The 22,728-nt window shown below is 40.9% G+C and overlaps 1 protein-coding gene across 1 annotated transcript in view; it reads left to right on the forward strand.

The window, feature by feature from the left end:
• Positions 1–4,824: 4,824 nt before the first annotated feature.
• dock3 (dedicator of cytokinesis 3) overlaps positions 4,825–22,728 on the forward strand; it is a 127,658-nt gene continuing 109,754 nt past the window's right edge. The window contains exons 1-2 of the mRNA XM_030778272.1: positions 4,825–5,038; positions 21,344–21,427. Of these exons, the coding sequence (XP_030634132.1) occupies positions 4,825–5,038; positions 21,344–21,427 (298 nt within the window). The remainder of the gene's footprint in view (positions 5,039–21,343; positions 21,428–22,728) is intronic.

Here is a 22,728-nt window from a genome sequence, read left to right on the forward strand (position 1 = left end):
TGTGGGGGATTTTTGCCATCTCCTCCTTGCAGAACTCATGCAGTTGAGTGGGGTTGGAGGGGCGTCTGGCATGAACTACCTGCTTCAGGTCCAGACACAGCATTTCGATCAGATTCAGGTCCCGACTGTGACTTGGCCAATGCAGAGTGCGAATCATCTTTTTCCTCAGGCATTCCTTGGTTGTTTTGTTGGAATGCTTTGGGTCATTATCTTGTTGCATGACCCATTTTCGGGCCAGCTTCAACTCCACGACCGATGGCGTGATGTTCCGTTGAAGAATTTCTAGATAGGCCTCAGAATTCATGGTTCCCTTGAGTATGTGGAGTTGTCTAGGTCCCGAGGAAGAAAAGCAGCCCCAGATCTTCACATTCCCACCAAAGTTAAGATGGGCAGCTTGGTTCTTTTTTGAGAGCAGAGGCTTCTTCCTAGCAACCCTCCAACGAATGTCATGTGTGTTCAGTTTTCTTCTGATTGTTGAAGCATGTGTCCCAGATGCAGCAAGAGAGGTCTGCAAATCTCTAGATGTCATATTTGGGTTCGCTTTTACCTGATTTATTATGTTTCTTGTGTTTTTTGGGGATATTTTAGAAGGGCATCCACTTCTAGGCTGAGTTGCAGTCATGTTGAATGCTCTCCATTTGTAGATTATTTGCCTCGCAGTAGATGGATGGAGCTGAAATCTTTTTGGAGATGATTTTATGGCTTTCCCCAGACTGAAGTGCTCTCACTACCCTTTTCCTGACGTCCGCTGAGATCTCCTTTCCTCTCGGCATGGTTCACCTGTATGGGTATGCTTTGGTAAGACTAAGCTGACCTAGTTTCTTCTTTGTTTTAAGGTGGGTATACACAGTGTGATTTTGGGCTGTCCCAGATGAAAGGTGACCAGCGTGGAAGAAACGTGGTCATGGTTCCAAAACGGTGGCCCTTCGTCGCACTGTGAGAGAAGTTCAAAGATGGCTGTTGCCACAGTCTTGCGACCAATTTTGCCTGGGGCAAAATTCTGACAGTGTCAGAAATTTAGGATGACCATCTCACAATGTGACTGCTTCTACGACTTATGTCTACTAACCAACCAATAGGAAGGCAGCATGAAATGACGCAGTGATCAATGCGACACTGGCGCCAAACCCTCTCCTTTGGATTTTTTTTCTGGACACATAAATACCACTATTGCAAGGGTTCGATTCTTGCTTAGCCTCATTGTTTACCACTATAGCAGTGCAGATGGATGACGTGCGCTGATGATGTTTTATTCTTGTATATTGACTTGATTAAATAAGAAAATCATGGTAAAACAATAGAAAACTCTAAATTACTCAAGGGGTTCACATACCTTTGAGCAGTGCTGTACTAAGCATTGGAAACAGGGAGATCATAAAAGGGCATTAAGTGCAGTTTTGTCCGGCTTATTCCATTCACGCTGATGCACACGTTCTCGGTACGATCATACATGCACACACACGAACACACTCTCACACACACACACACACACACACACAAACACATACACATGCACGCACCCGCATACATGCGTGCCAGATCAGAGAACCAGAGAGTCACAAGGGTCAGTCTTCTTCAGAGGTCCTGCAACCATTATTACTTAATATTCAGCAAGGTTTTTTTTTTTTTTTTTTAGGGTTTTGAGCATTTTACCCATTTGATACGTATTCTGTTTTCTTCTGTATCCCACTCCTCCTTTGTGTATTCATGTGTGTACTGTGTGAGACTCAGCAGTATCTTATCTGTGCTGTTAATCTGTGGATGTGCGAACACCATCTGGCCGTGGGGTTTTATCTTCCTTTGTCCAATGACCTCTGCTTACCCTGTCTGTCACACAAACTCACCCATCGTCAGCCCTCCATACCCTCTCCTTTACAATCTCTCCCAAACTCTCTTACTGTTTGTCTTTTTGCTTTCTTCCTCTCTTTCTAATGCCTTGATTGGTCTGGTCAGTCTCTCTCTTGATCTCTGTGGATGTTTTTGTTCATCTGACTCTCTCTTTCTTCAGCTTTGGTTATTTTAGGCCTCTTTTGGGCCTCTTTGGCTGTCAAATGCCCCTAGAAAATCGAAACAAAACAAAACAAACAAATGAAATCAGATTCAGTCTAATGACATTGGTGTTGAAAAAGCCTCTTGTTCCTTTCTCTCTCTATTCAAAGACTCAGGTTTTGTTTATGAAAGGGCAGATGCTGAGTTGATTTAGCATTTTCCTGCCTTGTTGGGGAAACAGACTCATTTTAATACGGTTCTGAATTGGAAAAGCTGCTTTCTTTATTCAGAAGGACTGTCTGGCTGCCATTTTGTTTGGAGATTTTTTGTCGAAATCACTGACAGGGATTATATGGATATTCTTTTGTTTTCCAGATATGATTGGAGTTAGTGAGTTTAGCACTTAATCACTCCTTCAAATCTTCTATATAAGAGGCTGGGATCTCGTACAGGAGGTTGAATGAAAATGAAACAGTTGGGCTGATTTTGGTGGATTTATGTATTTCGTAACGCCTTGGAGTCAAACATGTGTTGTTCTGTGGTATCAGAGATTTAAAAAAGTCTGATGTACAGTGTTAACGTATGCTTTGTTCAATGAGTATAGGCACTTGAATGGTTGATATATTACTTTCAGATCTGTACCTCACACTTGGCAGTCATACATGAAGAAGCGACTGCCAAAGGATGGGAACACATAGAAACAGCACTGAGTAGAACCCCCCCCCCCCTTTTGGGTAGGGGAGAGAAAATGAGTGATTGTGCCTTCAGCTCATCCATTAAAAAGACTCAGTTCCAACCCCAACGGCCTGGAGCAAAATCATTTCAACACTGCACAAACCAGAAAGGCACCAGACTCACCTCAGATCTCTGCTTTAGCCCTCTCCAAACCAGCCCCGGTCTGAAACCTATTTCTGATGTCCAGACCGATTCCGCAGTGATGTGCCCTCTTATTTTAAAAAGAAGACAACTTCTTTCCCCCCTGTTTTACTTGCATGAATCATAGAGAAAGGTACAGGTCATTGGTTTTAACCGAGCTGGTTGGAAAGCATTACAGCAGGCAGTTGAATCGTCCAACACTGGCACCTGGAGATTAGCTGTCAGGTGTTTTTTTGCTTTTTTTTTTCTTTTCGCCGTGAGACTGGCCCGGCGGTTGCCAACGTAGGCTTGCCAAGTGTGTAAGAGCATCACAGGACAGGATGGTCTCCTACAGACTCACAGATTCTCTAATGAATCCGTTTACTGGCCACTACAGTATGAAACATGAAGAGCTCAGTGTTCTGTGTCTAGGGATGGTTTTCAGTCTTCAGTCAAGACGAATGGAAATCATGGCAGTAATGACCGAGGAAAGATTTACTCCCTTTCTTTTCTTTAAGGTCTTCACATGCTGTCATTGTAAATACAGAAAATCAATAACCTCCCTTGTCGCAGTTTAAATCATTGAAAGGGTTTAGTGTTCTGTTTTCACTCTTTCTTATTGGACACTTTTAAGTGACGGTGGCTTTTCATGCGAAATCATGTAACCAGCCGTGTAAACATTGTGGAAACTCATCTCTTTCTTGGCATATTGTTTGTGTGTGTGTGTGTGTGTGTTTTTTTATATTATTATTATTAGATGCAATGCTGACTGTTCACTGAGCGTTCACTGATTGTTGGCATCATCTCAACCTTTGCTGTGGGGAGATGAGTGATTAGAGTGATTTAAGCCTTTATAATGGTGGCTTAGCCCACTGGTCCAGTTACTGTGAGCAACTGCCATCTGGACTCCCACTCTGTGACCACCCTTTCTGCCTACAGATTGACACACATCCATACACACAAACACACACACACACACTCACGTACACACACACGTGTACACACACACACACACACACGTGTGCGCACACATCTGCTTGCTCAGACACACACACATGCCCACCCACACACATATATGCACATACAAGCGTAGACTTTCAAAAAAAAAAAAAATTAAAAACTGCATTATTCCTAAATGAACCTGACATACAGATAATCTTGTTTGACATATTCCCAGTCCAGTGCGGTCCTCCTCTATCGGTCAGGGTTGAATGAACTGCTGACGCTGCTCTAAAATTAATCCTAAACCGAACGAGCCCGTGAGCTTAAATCCTTATATGTTATCCTTTAAGGTTGTGCTATGCTTCCACTTAAAACAAAATGAGAAATGGAACAAGGATTCACTTTGTCTTATAGCTCTTTGCTCTCGATGTCCTCCACTATTAAAACGTCAGAACATGATGTCCTTTACAGCTGAGGTTTTATAACTAGCTGAAGTTGAGCGAGTCAGACTCAAACTCATCTCTGTCTATGGTTAGTCAAATGAGATGATGGACAAGGTTTCTAGAGGTTGATAACTGTACACTGCTCTCTTATCTTAAGCACATGCAGCTCCTAGGTTTTTCATTTATGCAAACTCATTTGTGTTCCTGTTTAGGTTGCACTGAACCTTACCAACATGTTATAAATATTCCATTCTTTATGTATGCATATTTTACAAGTTTTTTTTAACTCTTAACTTCTCTCTCTTTACAGACAATTATAATTCATTCTTTAACAGTACCACCATGTGTCCATGTCTGACGGCTGTATGGAGCAGCATTTCCCAAAGCTCTTTCCCCACAATACCCCCCCCCCCCCCCCCCCCCACAGTAGTGAATCATTTCTTTACTGGGGTACTGTGTGCACGCGAGAGCCTTGGCACTCCCCTCCTATTTTTACTTGCTTTAATCTATGGTCAGTTCTGGATTAAGTCGCTTTAGCCCTGATGTGGATATTACAGTCTCCATACAGTAATGATATTGGATGATAGATGGGATTATGGTAAGAGATCCAAAGGGAAAGGGGTACCATAGTGAGGGAGAGGACGGTATTCAGAACAAAGAGGTCCCTCCTGGGTCTGGGATGGCAGGCCCATGGCTGCCTTGGCCACAGCAGATAAGTGCCACTGACCTCATTAAGCGCTCCCCTGGCAGCGCTGGAGCTACCCAGACTGGGCAGACAGATTGCACGCAGGCTGCCTTCCGACAGTGCTGTAACACTCTGTCCCTCCATTCACGGCTGATTGGAAAACTCCACGCAGAGCCAAAAAAACACTCAGACGCGGAGAGGAAGGCAGGGGGAGTGAGAGAGAGAGAAGAAGAGAGAGAGAGAGAGAGAATGGGAGAAATGATTGATTTAGAGGGAAAGATACAGAGAGACAAAGAGAATACAGAAAAGGAGAAAAGATTAAAAAAAAACAAGAGAGGGTACTACAAAGAGTGACTGAAACGGTAGTAAAAACATACAGGGAGTTTGTGTGAGGATAGAGAGGTGGGACTCTTTGATTTTCCACTACTTCTTTTCTTCTAAGATATTTTCTTCTTTCATTTTTTTCCCACCCAATCTTCTTTACTCCGTTAACTCAATAAAACAACCCCACCTGGTTCCCAAGGATGCGTTTTCAGGCCCTTGAGTGAGCTTGGCGACTGCTGACCTCAATAAAAGTTTATGTCAGCATACAGAGATTAAAAACTACAGCTGAAGAGTTAGTGGAGCATCTTCTGACCATGGCATTTGAGTTAAGCAAGCGGTAGGACAAGGCTCTTCTCGGGCTGTCACTGTCTGGATTCAGAATGGCACACAGTGCCCCTGCAGGCAGAGACAGGCTCAGACAACTCATTCTGTTCCACTTCTCCCTTGCTCCATCGTGAGCCTGGCCTCATATCATATTGGATTGTTGCGGATCAAATCGTTTTAAGCGCCACGGTTTTGTTGCCTGCTCTTTCTGTTGATGAGCCGAACGTAGACAGGAGAGACTGCGGATGGACTGACTCGCTGTCGTCTATAGCTCGTTTATTTGTTTGTTTGTTTGTTCGTTATTGCCGTTGCTTCCTTCTGTCCACGAGCATTTTACCCTGCTCTTGCATCAATATTCATATCCAGATGCAGCTTTATGCAAACAGAATTTCCAATGCGTGACCACATTTATCATTTTTCAGGCTTTATCATTCTCTCTCTCTTCTCTCTCTCTCTCTCTCTCCCTCTTTCTCTCCTTCTCTCTTTCTCTCTGTTCACTTCCCGTGTATAAGAAGTGCATAGAGAACTGAGTGACCTTAAGATTCAGGTCACACATACTCTTTTCAAAATGACTGATATTAGAGCCTCTCCAGAGACTCCACACATTTCTGCATTACATATCCTGAGAGAATACAGACACAAGAATATAGTGTCACACTGTTAAAATGGAGAAGTCCTTATAGGTTATAGTCGTCTTCTTAATTTGTTTTTCCCTATGAGTCAAGCACAGTTCTGTAATACCAGCCCAAACCAACTCTAAGAAAGAGCTAACAGATATGACTTGCAGTTTCTTATATAATCTTTGATGGTGAATGGTAGGTTACATATTGGCATAATTGATTTATACAAAGATTTCCTTACTGGCAGACAGAGCTGAAGGATTAGGCATTAAAATTTCTGTTGTACTTCAACGCAAAGTTATTATTATTGTTTTGTTGACAACTGATCATCGCTTGACCCATAGCATTGATAACATATATATATGTATGTATGTCCAGACTTAATTGACAATGCTGTTTGTGTTGATTTGATTGGTCACTGGAATGTTTGTCTAGCCTTGGCAAATTCTGAGATATATCCCCCAGGTCTAGAAGATTTGGATTTTAGTTCAGAGCTCGCAGTGACATTGGTATTGATAGCATGGAGTGTCCCAAACAAGCCAACATTGAATGTTCACTCTTAATATAAACACAGAGGACATATTAAGCCTGAAACCAAAAGATGGGGACAGGAACACAGCAATTACAAAGCCTCTCAGGGAATAATTGGACATGTTTCTTGCAGACACACTTTTAATATGTTTTGCCACTCGAGGCAATTTGCATTTCTGATTTGACAAGAGCATTATTAAGTATCATAACCTATCTTGTACCAGTTTTATGCAAATAAGTTATAATTTATATGCACAGGAAGTGAAAAATAAGAGCTCAGATAATGCATACACGGAGATAGTGAAGAAATCAAAGCTTCGTGTTCATCTTTGTCGTGTTCACTCCAGCCTTCCTGTCTGATGATGGCATGAGGACGTCTTATCCTGACCTATTATTTCAGCCATTTTACCACATAAACTGCCCAGAGCAGGGTGGAATTTCACGGAATACACTGGGGTTTGGAGGTCACGGAACACTCCTGTCTACTTACTGTACTGTCTGATGCAGTTTCACTTGTGTGTGTGTGAATGTGAAATGAAAACCTTTGACCTTTTCTTCCAGCACGTACACATATGCTTGCTGTTTTCTCTTTCACACACACACATACACACACACCATTGCATATTTGCATTTGCTCTTAGGTTGTATCGTACAGTTATATAATACAGGTATATTATACAATTACACAGTTATGCTCTGACTGTTCAGAGCAAAATGGGGCAGGAGGTATGGGTGGGCGGGGGGGTGTGGCAGGGGGTATAACATTAATGTCACACCAGGAAGGCTAATTAAAGAGATCCTTTACATCTGAAAATTATACTACATGATGACTAAATTATCAGTGCATTGGATTTTGTCAGTGAACCTGTGGTATGTTTGTGTTATTAATTCCGTTATTTTATTTTTCTTAATTTTTAACACAAAAATTTACATTGTGTTGTTGTGTTCGTCAGTTATTATTTTCAGTGCCTACCTTACTCAGAGCCTTCAAATCCTCATTTATTTATGACAATTCAGTTTACTCAGGAAACTTATTGAGGATGTGTTGCATCAATAACCTAGCCAACATGCTATCCAGAGTATGTGGGATACAGTCACCTCAGCTCTGGCATGCAGCTCACTCAGTGTCCCTCAGGCCAGACCGAGTACCTTCACTATGACCTTGTTTTGTTATATTTCTGTTTGGAAGAAGCATGTGCTTTTCCTACAATATCTGACAATGAGACATCGTCTAGCGGGTAGGCGAAAAACGCATAGGCAAGAAAAGCAGGATGTTTTAATGATCTGAGACGGTGGCTGACGATGGCATCTGAGACGGTGGCTGGTGGTGGTGTGGCAGTCTGACGTTTAGACCGGGAGGGAGGAGGACGCGGGCAGAGATCTGGTGAACTGGCACAGACTCACTCCAGAGTCTTTTTTTTTGTGCCACATGTGCATCCACTGCCTTCTCTGACTAATACTGTGGTACCTTGTCGTGGCACAAAAAAGCCCTTTGTTCTCCGTAAGGCTTTTATTTGCCAACCCGGGTGCCACTGTCTGCCCCCGGTACCACATGATCCAGGGGGCACAGCTGTGATAGGAGCCTCAAGCTTGTACAACCATGGCAGGAGCCCCAAGGCTAGATCCTGTGAAGTATCAAAATGACATTTAAAACAAAACAAAACAAAGCTACAACAAAAAAAAGTAGTCATGCCCATTAGCTTACAGTATCTTGTAAGTTTATTTTAGGATGACTACGAAAAAGGCATAGATGCTAATCTTGTGTGTATGTGAAGTTTAATCTTGTATGTTCGTCATTTTGGAGTTTAATCCATACGAGGGACTAGTCTAATGATCAAGTCTTACTAACCTATCAGTTTGGAGAAATATTTATTTGTTTCTTTTTTTTTTTTATTTGTTAAATGTTTATTTGCTCAGCAGTAGTGCTCAGCAAAAGCTCAGCAATAGTGGCGACATCTCGATGAAACATGATGTAATTGGAAAATGATTTGCACAAGTGGCTCGTAGAGGGAACACATCTGAAACGTGAACCTGTATAGATGCCCTGACACCATGGAGGCAGTGTTAATAGATAATCAATAGCTTTTAGAGTGACAGTGCAAAGCAGCACCCCCCGATAGAGAAAACAAATGAACAAAGGCATTGCTTGCTCAGGAATGCTTGCGAGGCACATTCCATGTCCCTGTTGACTGCGTTTTTAACATTGTGTGAATCTTGCCCTGGCCGACAAAGTGCTGTGGATCTCGCTCTTACAATGTTTCGGTCTCCAGCTGCCCCGATGAAACTCTACCAAGAGCCACGTGTTCGTTTTCCTGTTGCATTTTTAATAAACCCATCCGTCCTATTGTCTACATAAAGAAAGATAAAAGCAACGTTTTGCCCTGTTTTTGGTCACGGCTGACTGCTGGTGAAAAAAAAAAAAAAACATTTCCTGGGGTTAAAAAAATGAAATGTTATGCAGAACAGTTGCCCTGTGGGCATTGTGCTTTTGCCAGTTTCTAGGTCTATCTTGTGAAAGAGAGGCAGTATTGTGCTAAGTGTGATAAGTCACGTTGACCTAGGCTGACAGCATGAAGACAAGGCCTTTTCAGTGTGCTCTTGCTTGAATTATAGTGTTGCCAAGAAAAATCCCATACAGAATCGTGAAAGCATCAACCACACACACACACATGCACGCACATGCACACACACACACGCACACGCACACGCACAAGCACTCACACACACACACACACACACAAACATAGGTTATATGTATAGAATTCTCTTTAGGACAGCACACAGTGCACTTCATTCCTTTACATTGTATGACTTTAAATGGGAAGCTGTTCACTATACCCCTGTCACTGTTGGGCTTTAGGCTAAAACAAGCAGAGTGGATGGAAAAAGTCCTGCAGGTAGCAGTTGGAAGGATGCACTACAACTTTGATAAGCTAATTTGCTCACATCTTGATCGAAGGAAGTTAATTAATTAGGTCTCTTTCTTGGGCTCTTGATTTTCTTCTGTGGCAAGATTCTTATGTAATTTAGATGTAATGAGGGGGTTTGTTCCATTTAATGTAGGTGTTTGTGAGGCTCTTTAGAACAGAGACTTAAGTGACAGACAGTGGGAATATGCACAGCGTTGCAATACACCTTAGTTACTTGTACAGGGCCAATATAGTCTTCATCTTTAGAGAATGAAGTTAAAAACTGTATAAATATACGTCAGTACCTCATGAAACTAGAAACGTATCATTATCTCTGATACTGGTTGTTTCTCAGTGATTCACTCACTCTGGCATAACAGTGAGAGATTTGGGTTTTAGGAACTCAAGCTGCCTTCACTCAGGTCAGTAAATTAATCTGATTAACTAATTGTAACAGCACCCAGAGGCATAGAATTTTTCCCCTTCTGCAACTTCAGTAATGTGACGTAGCTGTTATCATCACCACATTCAAAATTAGGGGGTGGGTGGGTAGATGGGGGATTTTCTGATCTCCCAAGTTACGGTTAACCTGTCAATCTAATTAACAAAACCCTTCACTGCCATTGGTTGTAGTCTTCAGGCCGTTAAAGCTGTCAGTGCTAAAAGCTTGAAGGTAGTGAAACAATCTCTTTAACTCCTCATTCAGTGACGTCATATATATGTGTGAGTTGTGACTGACAGGAGGGAATACTGATCAAAGCCTTGAACTCACGCCAACATTGCTATCGTAAAAAGACTAGTGTCAGCGAGTCCTTGTTGTTGTTGTTGTTGTTGTTGTTGTTGTTGTTGTTGATGATGATTCTTTGACAGGGTGTGCAACTTGTGAGGATGCTGAATAGTTGAATGCACCCAGTGGTGCCCTGCTGTGTGTGTGTGTGTGTGTGTGTGTGTTTGTGTAAGTGCGCTTAGATACATTCATTATAGTAAATGATAGAGATTATGTAAAGATTGTGTTAAGTGTCCATGGCTTCTCCCTCACATTCAGTATTTGATCTCTTAACAGCCATCACCATCAACTAAGGAAAGATGTTCCGGATGTTGCTCATCTTTAACACATTGTTTTTTTCACAATTGTGATTGTTTCTTGGCTACAGAGCACTTCTGTCTTGAATGTGTGTTGAATTTAGGGCGTATTGTTGGTAAGAAATCTCTGTGTTAGAGAGGAGCAGTGTGTTTGTGTGATTTACACAGAGTCACGACCAAAATCACATGCTTTTTGTCAAAGCTTTCCCCCCTTTTTACACAAGCAGAGCCTGAATGTTTACTCGATTATGCTCTTTGAAGCAGAGCGCCAAAAACAGCCCTTCCGCACACTCTACCTGTTCGGCTGACTGCAGCGGCGGAGGCAGCTAAGCTCGTGTTGTGGGTTAGTGCGGCCTGTCCGTCAGAATTTTCTCTATCTAATCCTCCGTAATCCTTGTAATACTGCTTTTGTACCCAGCCTGCACTGCTACAAGACCTGCCTTTCACTTAGATTAAATTAAAGGGAAATCAATTAAATCAATTAATCTCGCAGAGTATTAGACTTTATTGATTTGTTATGGATTGAGAAAACCTTCACTTCTCAGCTGTTTTTGAGTTCTAGAATTCATTTAGTAATGTATCTGATGAGCTTTGTTTTTTTCAACTTTACTCAGATGTTCTGGTTACCCCATGAAGAGTATCACATAAATATTGCCTTTAGTTTAGAGTTCAATGCAGATTTTCCAAGACAAGCTAAGAGCTGCAAAATCACTGTAGAGACAAACTTTGATACACTGGGCTGTTAATCAACGATATTGATGTTTCTGCACACATATTTAATTTTTACAGATGAATGCGTACACAGAACAGTGTGTGGGTTGGCTGACTAGTGTTTTGTGCTCAACCCATGTGTGCTATGGCAAAAAAAATAAAAATAAAAAAAAGTGCAAACACGCATCTTTTCAAATAGTCAATTAGGAAAGCTTTTAATCCCTCAAAGGGAAATTTTAACAGAGCACAAAAAAAAGCCTGGTTTGCATCAAATACTTTGACAGCTGTCTTCTTTTAACTATATAAATAACCCCGGTTTATTTGTTAAGTCTCATTCATATCGACAATTAATGATTTAAAGCATCATTTAGGGTTTCATTATTTGTCTACGTGTCTTGTATCTTTGCTAATTGCTAGACAGACAAGTGCAAGCAGCATCAATCTGATACACAGCCCCAATAAATACCAAATACTTGCTAGTTAACGAGAGCGAAAAGTGAGTTTGAAGCGGTAAGTCTGTCACGTGTGCTAGCCATATGGAGGGTAAGTTGCCATGCACTGCATCCCTTGTCTCTCTCGTGCAAGACCGACAGTGATCCTGTGCTGGCACAGGAGGAGCCCTAAGAGGCTTGTCTGTGGTTTAATGTTCTTCTAAAAATGCTTTTTTAATAGATTTTATGACTTCTGAAGAATATTGCCACGAGGACACCCCATACTGTGCCGTTGAAGGCTTGGATTTGGAGATGCACAATGCAGGATAATTCAGACTTTTTTTTTTTTCCCTCCAGACTGAGACTTAGGAAAACCTTGAGAAATGCCTGCTTAAAAGGACCTATTTCCCTCCATATGTGAGCGTAATACTCAGCATTCACTGACCTGAATAGAGGAGGTCTCTCGCCACGGGATATTTTGCATCTCTCGTGTGTGTTAAGATCATACTGTTATGAACTAGACTCACGACCATTTAACTTCCAGTTGTGTTTCTTTTGTAATCGATTTTTACACTGTAATGTTAAATTACGTCAATTTTGAAGAGCGATACCAAAGTACCATGGATGTTGGGGATTGGGGCTGACGTAGCTGGGGGTGTTTTTCCCAATATGTCTTTGTTTGTTTACAACTCTCCTCTGGCTTTTGAGCAGTAGCTTTGTCCTAGCTTTGCCTTATCTCAAGAGGATTAGATGGGACCCCCCCCCCCCCCCCCCCCGACAGGTCGGGGGATGACTATGTCCTAACAACATAAGCTCTCACTACAGGAGTGGCCCAGGGTCTGTTAGCATGTCACAGTGTAACTATCTCAGTTGTTCTTTGGATTGTGCTATGAATTCAGCCAAAGAAGAGGGAGAAAGGGGGCCACTGCAGTTTGCTGTGACCTGGCCAGAGCCACAATAGCGTTATTTCTGATAAGCCCACAGACTCAAGCATAAGTGTCAGCTTTTAGTAGCAGTAAAAGCAGCAGTAGCAGTTGTTTTTTGTAACAATAACCATCGCGAACACATGTCAGTGCGTGAAAATGACAATAAAATACTAGAAATTCAACTGTTAGGGAGAATTATGGCTTATTAAACCAGTGATAATGCATATTGCTTTCCCAGGCTACATTTCCACGTGTGAAGCTTTTTTGTTGAGGTCTTTCCTTCCTCTGGCCTCTCTCTCTCTCACTCTCTCTCTCTCTCTCTCTCAGTCTCTCTCTCTCTCTCTCTCAGTCCAGTGCTGGGTTGAGCCGGCTGGCTGCCTTTTCCTGGCCACAGGCACATAGCAGTGAAGAAATTCAGTGGAGCGTAGCACAGTGTGCTATCTTTAACTCTGAAATAAGCAGAGATTCCCAGCTCTGCAGCCACTCCACTGCTAAACTCTGCCCTTCCCACTTTATAGGCACAGAATGCTAAAAATACAGACCAGCCTTAATCGTTGCGCCCCGTAACTCTGGGCCCATGGCTGCCATGAAACAGCTCTGAGTGATCACACTGATGAAATGACCACCATCTTTCTCTCACACCTAAACACTCTTTCTCTCCCTTCCCTTCTGGCTTTACCGCCTTCCACACCCTGAGTTTGTAATTGTCGATGAAGCAGCGTCGCAGTTAGAATCTTTTCTGTGAGGGTCAGTGCGAGGGTCAGTTTTAATAAAGCTCTCAGGGCCGCTCTGAAGTTTTCTGCTTTGAGAATTTCTTAAGTTTCTTTATACTGACAGTCTGTATTAACAATACTACAAGATTATGGTTCCCATAACGCTAACCTCTCGACAGTGTGGACCTCATTCATGTCAGAGATAAGTGAGATGACAAGTGGATACATTGTTACTTGCTCTTGCTTCTTTCACTTGTGGACTGTGTATCTGGTAGTGAAGGGAATGGGACTGAGGAAAAAGTACTGGGGTTCAGGACTGGGTTCAGCCCAGCCCATAGACTCTAAGCATAGAGATTATAGCCCTTTCATATTTCAATTTCCTTCAGAAATCCCCTGCTCTTGGCGTAAACGACAACAGCTCACCTCCCTAATCCCCCTCTGCCTCCCTCCATCACAACCCCTCCCCTCTCCAACTGCAGGGGACAATCAGCAATAACTGAAATAACGGATAACAGACAAGAGTAGCACGGCAGCATAGGAGCAGACCGGTGTCCTCTGAGAGAGAGAGAGAGAGAGAGAGAGAGAGAGTGTTCCCTTGTGACTGAGCAGTTAATGGTCAAGTCACATCATTGGCTCTGTATGTGAAAGCAGGGCTAAATGGGGAAAGCTAACACTATTTGTAGTGATGCATGGATTAGCACTTTGAGCATCTGGCAGCTTATGTTAACCCATTCAACCCTGACCTTCTACTGACACACTTTCTCCATAAAAATGCATGACTACACTTTTCTTTTGTTCATACAAATCAATTATATATGTATACTGTGGAGTGTTTAACTACAACCCTCATGAAATATGCCTGAATCATCAGTAGCCTTAAAGGCATTACAAAGATTCTAACAATGAGGAAGTCAGTTATGAATACAATGAAAAGAACCAAATTGATTTTTTCAATTCTCGCAAAAACAATAGAGTTCTTTGTGCTCATATGTGCCACATGAGGTCAAGTTTTTGGCTGTGTCATTTGATTTTATTTTGGGAACTGTCTGGAATAATATCAATATTATAAAAACATGGTAACATGTTATTGAGCAATAAAGCCAACGTAGAGCTATCCTCTCAAAATGTTGTTATTTGTGGATGTCTAAGCTGCAGGCTGTAAAATGGGTCACTACAGACAGTTAAGAGTACGGATACTAATAAATATATTAATAAAGAGCACATAGGATTTCACATTTGCTCTGCAGTCGATATAAAACATAATCTCAGACTGTGTTTCGACTTTGTCTCTCTGTGTAAGAGCTAGGTTTCTCAGTTCTCATTTATCTTTTTCTTTTTCTTGAGTATATTTGGCAACACTGTCATGCAGCCTAAACATACTGCAGTTCGTTAAGAACGAGGAATGTTTTGGTGACACTTGGTGACTTGGTAATACATAGACGGTACCACATGTCACCTCTGCCAAAATAGTATAGCTCTTCCTGGAAGGACGCGGATGTCAGCACTCATTCCATTCAGCTGTTGACTGTCTGTGTGATATGTGGTACTAGACGATTCATGTTACTTTTTTAAGGAGGGAAAACCCTCTTCTTCAGCTTGTAAACAGGTATGCCTCACTGACTGTGGACCTCTATCAGATGTCATTTCTACCCGTATATTTCATGTAAAATACAAAACAATGTCTTGTAATGGATAAAGAGTTATGTTCTAAAATTATGTGTTAATTTTTAGTGGTTGTATGTCTCAATTTTTAGGTTATAGGTCAGTGACCCATAAAGCATTGATTGATGGACACAAAAGTAAAATAAAACAAACAAACAAACAAACAAAAAAATTAAATTAAATAAAAAGTGCAGCTATCATCGTATTTGGTGTGTTTCTGTTGTGGCTTGGGGATAAGTGGAACTCCTTACACCCCCCTGTGGCATAAACAGCTTAAATCAGGATGTTGCCTTGTACTCCAAACATAGCGAGGTGGCTAGACGCCCCACCTGTCCGTTCTCATCACGCTGGGGCCACAGGAGTCCCTAAGTGGCTGACACATACCCCAGACACCAGCTCTGCACTCTCTGACCCTCAGGTATGGAGAGAATGCCACTCTTTTCACAAGACCAGTTCTGAGGTCTTCATTCGTGCGTATACACTAAACCAAACCGGGCTACTTATTCTGAATTCGCCCTCTTATAATTATTTTAGTCTTCTTAATGGCGATAGAACGGCAATATCTTGATCCAAAGACCTCCAGATAAAGATGGAACAATAGTTGTTTTAGGTTGTCATCAAGAAAGCATGCAGAGGAAGGGGTGTTATCTGTCTGATCTGGAGTATTGCAGTACAGAGGGTGACTGTGTCTGGTCTGTGTCTCGGAGCATGTGATAGATGTCGTACTGGCGTTGACTCGCTCAGGCAAATGGCCCATCCAGTTCATTTACTGTGGCTGTAGGCATTGTGCCCAGCATGGGAATAAAGGCCCAAAGTGTTTAGGTAAAACAGCCTTCAAATGAGAACGATGCTAAACACAATGTGTAGCAGCTGTTAGCATCCTGTCCCATCAATTCACTCTATTGTTCCTCCAAACTCATAACAGGACCGAATTTTGTATTGGAAATTTAGAACATGCCAGCTTCCAGGCCTAAGACAAACTGTGTTGTATAATTTTATAGTTGTAACTTGTAGTGGCTCTGTAGTCTAGCAGACAACAGTGTGCTATTGGGATGTATACTATAAGAGGAGAAAAATCATTATCTTATCTCTCAGAGTTCTACATTTATCGAGAGGGTAAACATAGCCTGTATCGAAAAAACAGAAGTGTGTATTGTCTGTTTTTGAATCATTCTCCTAACTAACATGCAAGTTTCATGTTTTGCCTTGTCTCCACACAGAGCCTGTAGCAGGATTTATTTCTTTATTTCTTTATTTCTTCAAACTGGACCTTGTGCAGAATTAATTAAACAACATGAGTGGTGTTGGCATCTGTTCCTGTGCTGCTAATTACAGCCAATGTCTCACAGCTTCTTTTACTAATGAAGGCCTTATCTCGCATCACCGTGTGCTATCTCACTATATCATAAAACTTAAACTGTGGCTATTTATCAGCTTCCTCTTTCTGCTTCCAAAAGACAGAGCATGTGCAAATGACATTTCTCAGTCATCAGGTGTCTGTGACTGCTCTGACTTCATAAATAGGTTTTGTGCATGTGTTCCAGATTTCTTGTCAGCTCTTGGTTACGATGGAATCAGTATTGTCTTACACAACTGTTGCCAGGTAAACTGGTTAGGCATTATGTGAGGTCACTAAGTCAAAATAAATGTACATACCAGGCTTTGTGGAACATAAAAGATGGCTACATTTCTGTGCACTTTTGGCACCTTTTATACCATAAGACACATGAAAGAGGGTGCAATTTTGTGGATGTTAGGGATACTGCCATCTAGTGTTGCACTGCCTCTGTGCAATTTTACAACAAAAATGTTAAGTGAAATCACTGAAAAATATGATGAGCACATTTTTGAGAAATGCATGTCATTATAAAGAATAGTTATGAATGAAATGCATCTACTATTTAAGCTACTTACATCAAAATAGAAAAACATAAAAATTTATTTAAACATACTGTCTCTAAGGGATTCTTTGATTTTCTTTTTTTTTTCCAAAATTTTTAATGAAGATATTGTGGATTTATAATTAATCTCATTGTACTTGGATTCAAATTTGTTTCAGTGAATGCTTGTGGGGTAGATTCTGGCTATTAGCCACAAATAAGACTCTGTCACTTAAAAGAGGTTCAGAGACAAAATATTGGCAGAGACCAAAATAGCTCGATTCCCCTGAGCAAAAGCAGGAGTATATTTTAAGCCTTGAAATGAGTACATAAATAACAGCAGTTATTTCTAGTACATTAGATTAAAGTGCATCCCATTTTGAGCCATGTTTGTTATCTTAAAGGGAATGGCATCAGGCCTGTTTCCATGGACACTGATACATTTCTGTATTTAAGGCAGACATAGCTTGTCAGGCAGATGATTGAAGCTCACATAATGCCTGACATTTCTTTACTAGACTTTATCATATAGGTATTTATGTTGACTGGTGATTTTTGCTGGAACACAGAGGAGGTTAGTGCCTCTGGGTTGTCTGGAGGTACAGAAATTCAATAAACATCTTTTCCACTATGTCATGTTTGATCAGTATGTTTTTTCCCTCTGACTGTGTCATCCTGATACCTTTTAATGTTATGAAGATGATATGTTTTCGGTGTCGTCGAGAGATAAAGAAGTGAAAGGAATAGCTTGTTTTGTGAAAATGAGTCCGAGGAGGAGTCAGCTGACTGTGAAGTCGTTTTGTTTGGTTGGTTTACTGACCTGTTTCCTGTGCTGCTTAGGGCCAGAGAAGGCTTCATTCACTATGTGTTGAAATAGCCTGCCTGCTAGATCCCGCCCCCAAATCGCACTAATCATAATGGACACACACACACACACACACACACAAACACGTAAATGCTCTTCCATTCCCATACACTTATGGCCATAACCACTGCCACGGACATTCAGCTGGACTAGTGCTGGCAGCCATGCTAATTTGACAGGCTATTTGCCTTAATTAAAATGTAATCTTTTCTCAGGCCATGTTGTTGTGCGTGTTGGCTCTCCTGTCTCTGGTGGCATAAATGGCCGTACCGACGATCAGGACTAAAATAGCTGATCCTTTGCACCTCATTTGTTCTCTGCTGTTCTCCTGTGGAAAACATGATTTTTTTTTTAACAGAATCGCAGTAATAACCATTATACAGTAATGTGTGGGAAACTGGAACACCACTGATGGTTTACCTTATTTCTCACATTAAGATTAAAATTTATACTTTCAGTGTGGTTATATGAAATTCCTTTTTCAGTAGAAAATGCTGTGTTATGGAGCATGGGTTGATGTGGCTGCATGACTTAGCAAATCATTTAATCCCATTAAATCTGAAACCTTTTTTTAGATCAAAGTTTTTATATCTGTCTATTATTTTGGAGCCTTCACCAAAAAATATATTGTTTTCTTTTTTTTTCCATGATTCACTCATGACAAGCACCTTTAATGATGTTATGAATTATTAATGAAAAATAGATTTCTGTCAGTAGTCTTTTAAGTTTTCTTTGAAGTTACAGCAGACGCTTCCAAACAAATATTAAATTTTAAAGCTGAATGTTTGAGTGATGTCTCATAAATGACGTTATGTCATGAGGATGAGTTAGTGAAAAATAGTGTCTTGTTGTTGTCAGATGCCATTTTGTTGTCCAAATTCTAAATTTTGACCAAAGAACAAACAAAGAAACAAACAAAAACTCCCTCTCATTAAGAGGAATACAAGAACACAGCCCTGTTCATATTGATTAAAACAGTTAAGGTTAGTTATACCAGTCCAGTTTATTTAAGTTAATGGTACTGGTAAGGGAATGATTACTCAGGGATTCCCCTCCATAACCCATGGGACACTCACATCATGGTCAACTTCATAGGAAATAACACTCTTAGCTTCCTCATTAGCTTCCTCAGTTTCTTTTTTTTGCCCTGATGCTAAAGCAAGCATCAAATGCCTAGCTCACAGGTATTTGTCTAGTACTGTCTGTCTGGTATTTTTTTTTAACCTCAACTAGAGAGTATATTGCTTGAGTCCTCCCAACTCTTTTGGTTCTGTGTTGTGGTGCAGATAGCTGGTTGCTTAGTGACAGCACAAACATCCCTTTGGATAAGGATATCCTTATGTGATAAGGATATCCCTGTGTGAATTAGAGTCCATCAGACAACTGTTTAAACTTCCAGCCTCTTTGTCGCAATGGACCAGACAGGATCACGTTCTACAAATCCAAAGAGCTTTGGAAAAATTAACAAAAGCCTGGCTGACATTTTGAAGGCATCCATCTTGGCATGCCATTTGGATGGCAACCAGTAATCTTTTTCTGATATAATCAGCATTGCATGGGTGGCTTATTTCCCAGTATAAGGCTTATTTCTACTGAAAAGTACCATGCAAGCATAATTTAATCTGAACACATTGAATTTTTATTCTAAGAATATTCTGTGTATTTATTCCCAGTGCCAGATAACTTCAGGTACACAGTGTCCATTTTATCACAGGCGTAAGTAATTCATATCGCAAAGTTTTGGTGCTGAAGCAGTTTTTTTTTTTTTTTTTTTTCCAAGAGACTCTGCTGACATTTCTCTTTTGACCTTCGACATCCTTTGGACAGGTTACATCTCCAGTTAACATTTTAAAAATAGGTTTTCCTCTCGCTGGACCTTCAGAAACTCTCCAAAAAGTAATAGGAATTTGGCCTGTGCTCAAATGATGAGCTTGGACACTACAAAATCAGTTCCTTAATGAGCTACTGTTTTGGATGACATTTTAAATTCTGCTTCCTTTTTTTGGACCCGGAAAACCTTAGAAGCAGAGGATGATTGAACTTTCCTCAGGAAAAACCATATATAGATATTGGATGCAATACATATATTTTATTTTCCTGTCACGTTTTTGGGGATTAATATGACTGCAGAGCATGTTTGAGGTCAAGACTGTCTAAGGCACTCATGTTATGAATACTTTAAGTTGAGCTTATTCACATGAAAACACAGAGCTGGGTTTGCTATGTCATGGCATTGACTAATACTGATTCTACCTGTTAGTTAATATACTGTGTGTGTACATCAGTTTTCCATGACAGATTGTACTTCCACTTGCCCAGTGTTCTAATAGTGACCTATCATTGATGCATTCTTTGTTTTGTTCTTTTTAAAACACTGAGTAAACAAAACTGATCTTCACGTTGAGTTATTCCACTGCTGCTGGCCTTGCATTTGTCTCAATATCTTCCTCTTATACTCTAAGGCAATTCTCGGACTATTTTTAAACTTGCTGAACATTGTCTCCTATTTATTTTTCTGCTAAGTAATACTTTCAGACAAGTACAATGCAGTAGATAAAAAAAGAATATTGGTATTTATTTCAAATGACCAGTGACTCTGACTGTAAAGTGTTTGACTGTAACCCTCTGATTCGTCAGAGAAGATGCAGTAACGAGCGTGTACTTTGGTATTCATGTGGATTTATAATGACCTGGATCTGAGTTTGGCTTTTTTCATGGAAGCTCAGCCCAAAACAAAAGAAAACAGTGGGGGGCCAGCAGCTTCGTCGTGTGTTCACACATCTTGCTAATTCACAGGGAATGAAGCCATTCATCAAATCCTCAAAACCAGAGAAAATCTCCTTTAATTCTTACTCATTGTCTGACTTAAGCCGGTACCACTGAATTTTATTCTGTCCTTTTTACATTATGGTGTGTACATATTCATGAAATTCTTAGTCATGCTTAGCTTAATGCTTAGCCATGTGCTTGAGGGGTGAACCTAGACTGAGACTAGGCTAGTCTAGACTTGAACTTAGACTAGTATCTTCCTAAAAGGTCATTTGAACCATAATGCATATGATCTCATAAAATTACATGCAACAGTGATATAGCTTTGATGTTTTCTTGTGTTGGATACGTAGATGCAGTTTTAAGTCTCGAAATGAATTCAAGTGCATTTTGAATAAATCTTTCAAAACAGTTTTTTATTTAATTGTTTTCTGTTCTCTGGAAGTATGTTAATGTGTCACATTAGAGGTAATATTTTGTCTGAATGATGAAGAGAAGACAGACATTACATCAGTGGCAATATTCGTTAAGAGGAAATAAATGTGAGAAATGAGGTTTCATCTTTTCTTCTGTGAAAGAACAGTGAGGACTAAAGTAGGACTTGGTTATGTTACTGCTCTGATCTTTGTCTGCAGCGCTGGCTTGGTCCTCATGAGCTCTTTTTGTCCTTGTTTTTCCCAGTGATCTGCAGCTTCCGTGGCTCCGTGCCTCAGAGCCTAACGCTGGAGATTGGAGAGACGGTCCAAATACTGGAAAAGTGTGAAGGTAAGCCAAGTTACAGAAACAAGACCAGTCCTGTGGAAGTCTGAAACGTTTGTGTGGACTTTTACTACTTTTCTAGTTATTGTTGAGACTAGTTATTGGGTATTTTATGCGTAAGCAGATGTATGTGTATGTGTGCGCAGGTATGTGTGAGAAACTACTGCCAAGCTTTATTCCTGTTCCTGAGAAATAGGTAATTAATTGCACGCGTGACCTGTGCACAGGGCAGCTGGCTCGAGGTGCGGAGTGAGATTCTGTATGCATGGCAACCAAGATTGCTTTCTGTGGTTATAAATCTGAATTGCAGTCCCCTGCCCCAGGCCATGAATAACAAGCTGCAAAGTAGCAGCAATAACCTGTAAGACTGCCGTTAAAGAACTGAATGTAATACTTCTCACCGTGATAAGGAAGCAGTGAGTCATCGTTTTATCAGCTATTTGGTGGTTTTGGACAGTATTACTATTTGTCTTCTTAAAATCTGATATTTATAAAATAGAATAGAGGTGCTAAGGATGATATAAGAAGGCTCTAAGTTCCCATTCAGATATTCTTCCCAAGATAGAAGACAAACCAGACTTCCCATGAGAACCATTTAAAGGAAGAAAAAATATATTCCTCTCCTGACAAATTACTGCAGTTGGTTTTAATATGCTGAGCTGTGTGGAGGCGAGTACAGGAGCAGTCACAGGGCTGCAGTGTGTCTCCACGCAGAATCATTATAAGGTGTAGACTTAATGCCATGCTCACAATCTCTGTCTTTCTCTGTGGCCTCTGAATAGAAGAAAAAACTTTTCTGAGTCACAAGCAAGCACCTGTGGGTTCCAATATTAGCTTACTGAACTGAATGTGCTAACGCGAATCTGATATTACTCTGAAAGTGTGGAGGATGTTAGTGTGTCAGTCATCATTTGGTATTCCTACACACACACACACACACACACACACACACACAAAGACACACACACACACACACACCGGAGGCCATTGATATGTTTGACAGTGAGTGTATGGGTGTGTAGGGCAGCTTTGGCCTGGAAATGTTAGCCCTCAGATAATGAGTCTGATGGTGTGACATTAGCAACGGCTCGTTGGATCGGCCTGATCGATCAGAGCAGCAGAGGTGTGAGGCCGGTCTGCACACAGGAGTAATCTCACTTTACCCTACACACGGTCTGACACTAAGGGTGGCCTGGAGGAGGGAGAGAGAAAGTACTGTTGATTTGCAGTAAAAGCAAACTGGAATGCGTAACTAAAAATACACTTACATTTTATACCTGACTAGTGAACACTGTTTAGTACAAGAT

This window comes from Chanos chanos, chromosome 6 (genome assembly GCF_902362185.1).
Source record: "Chanos chanos chromosome 6, fChaCha1.1, whole genome shotgun sequence".
NCBI lineage: Eukaryota > Metazoa > Chordata > Actinopteri > Gonorynchiformes > Chanidae > Chanos > Chanos chanos.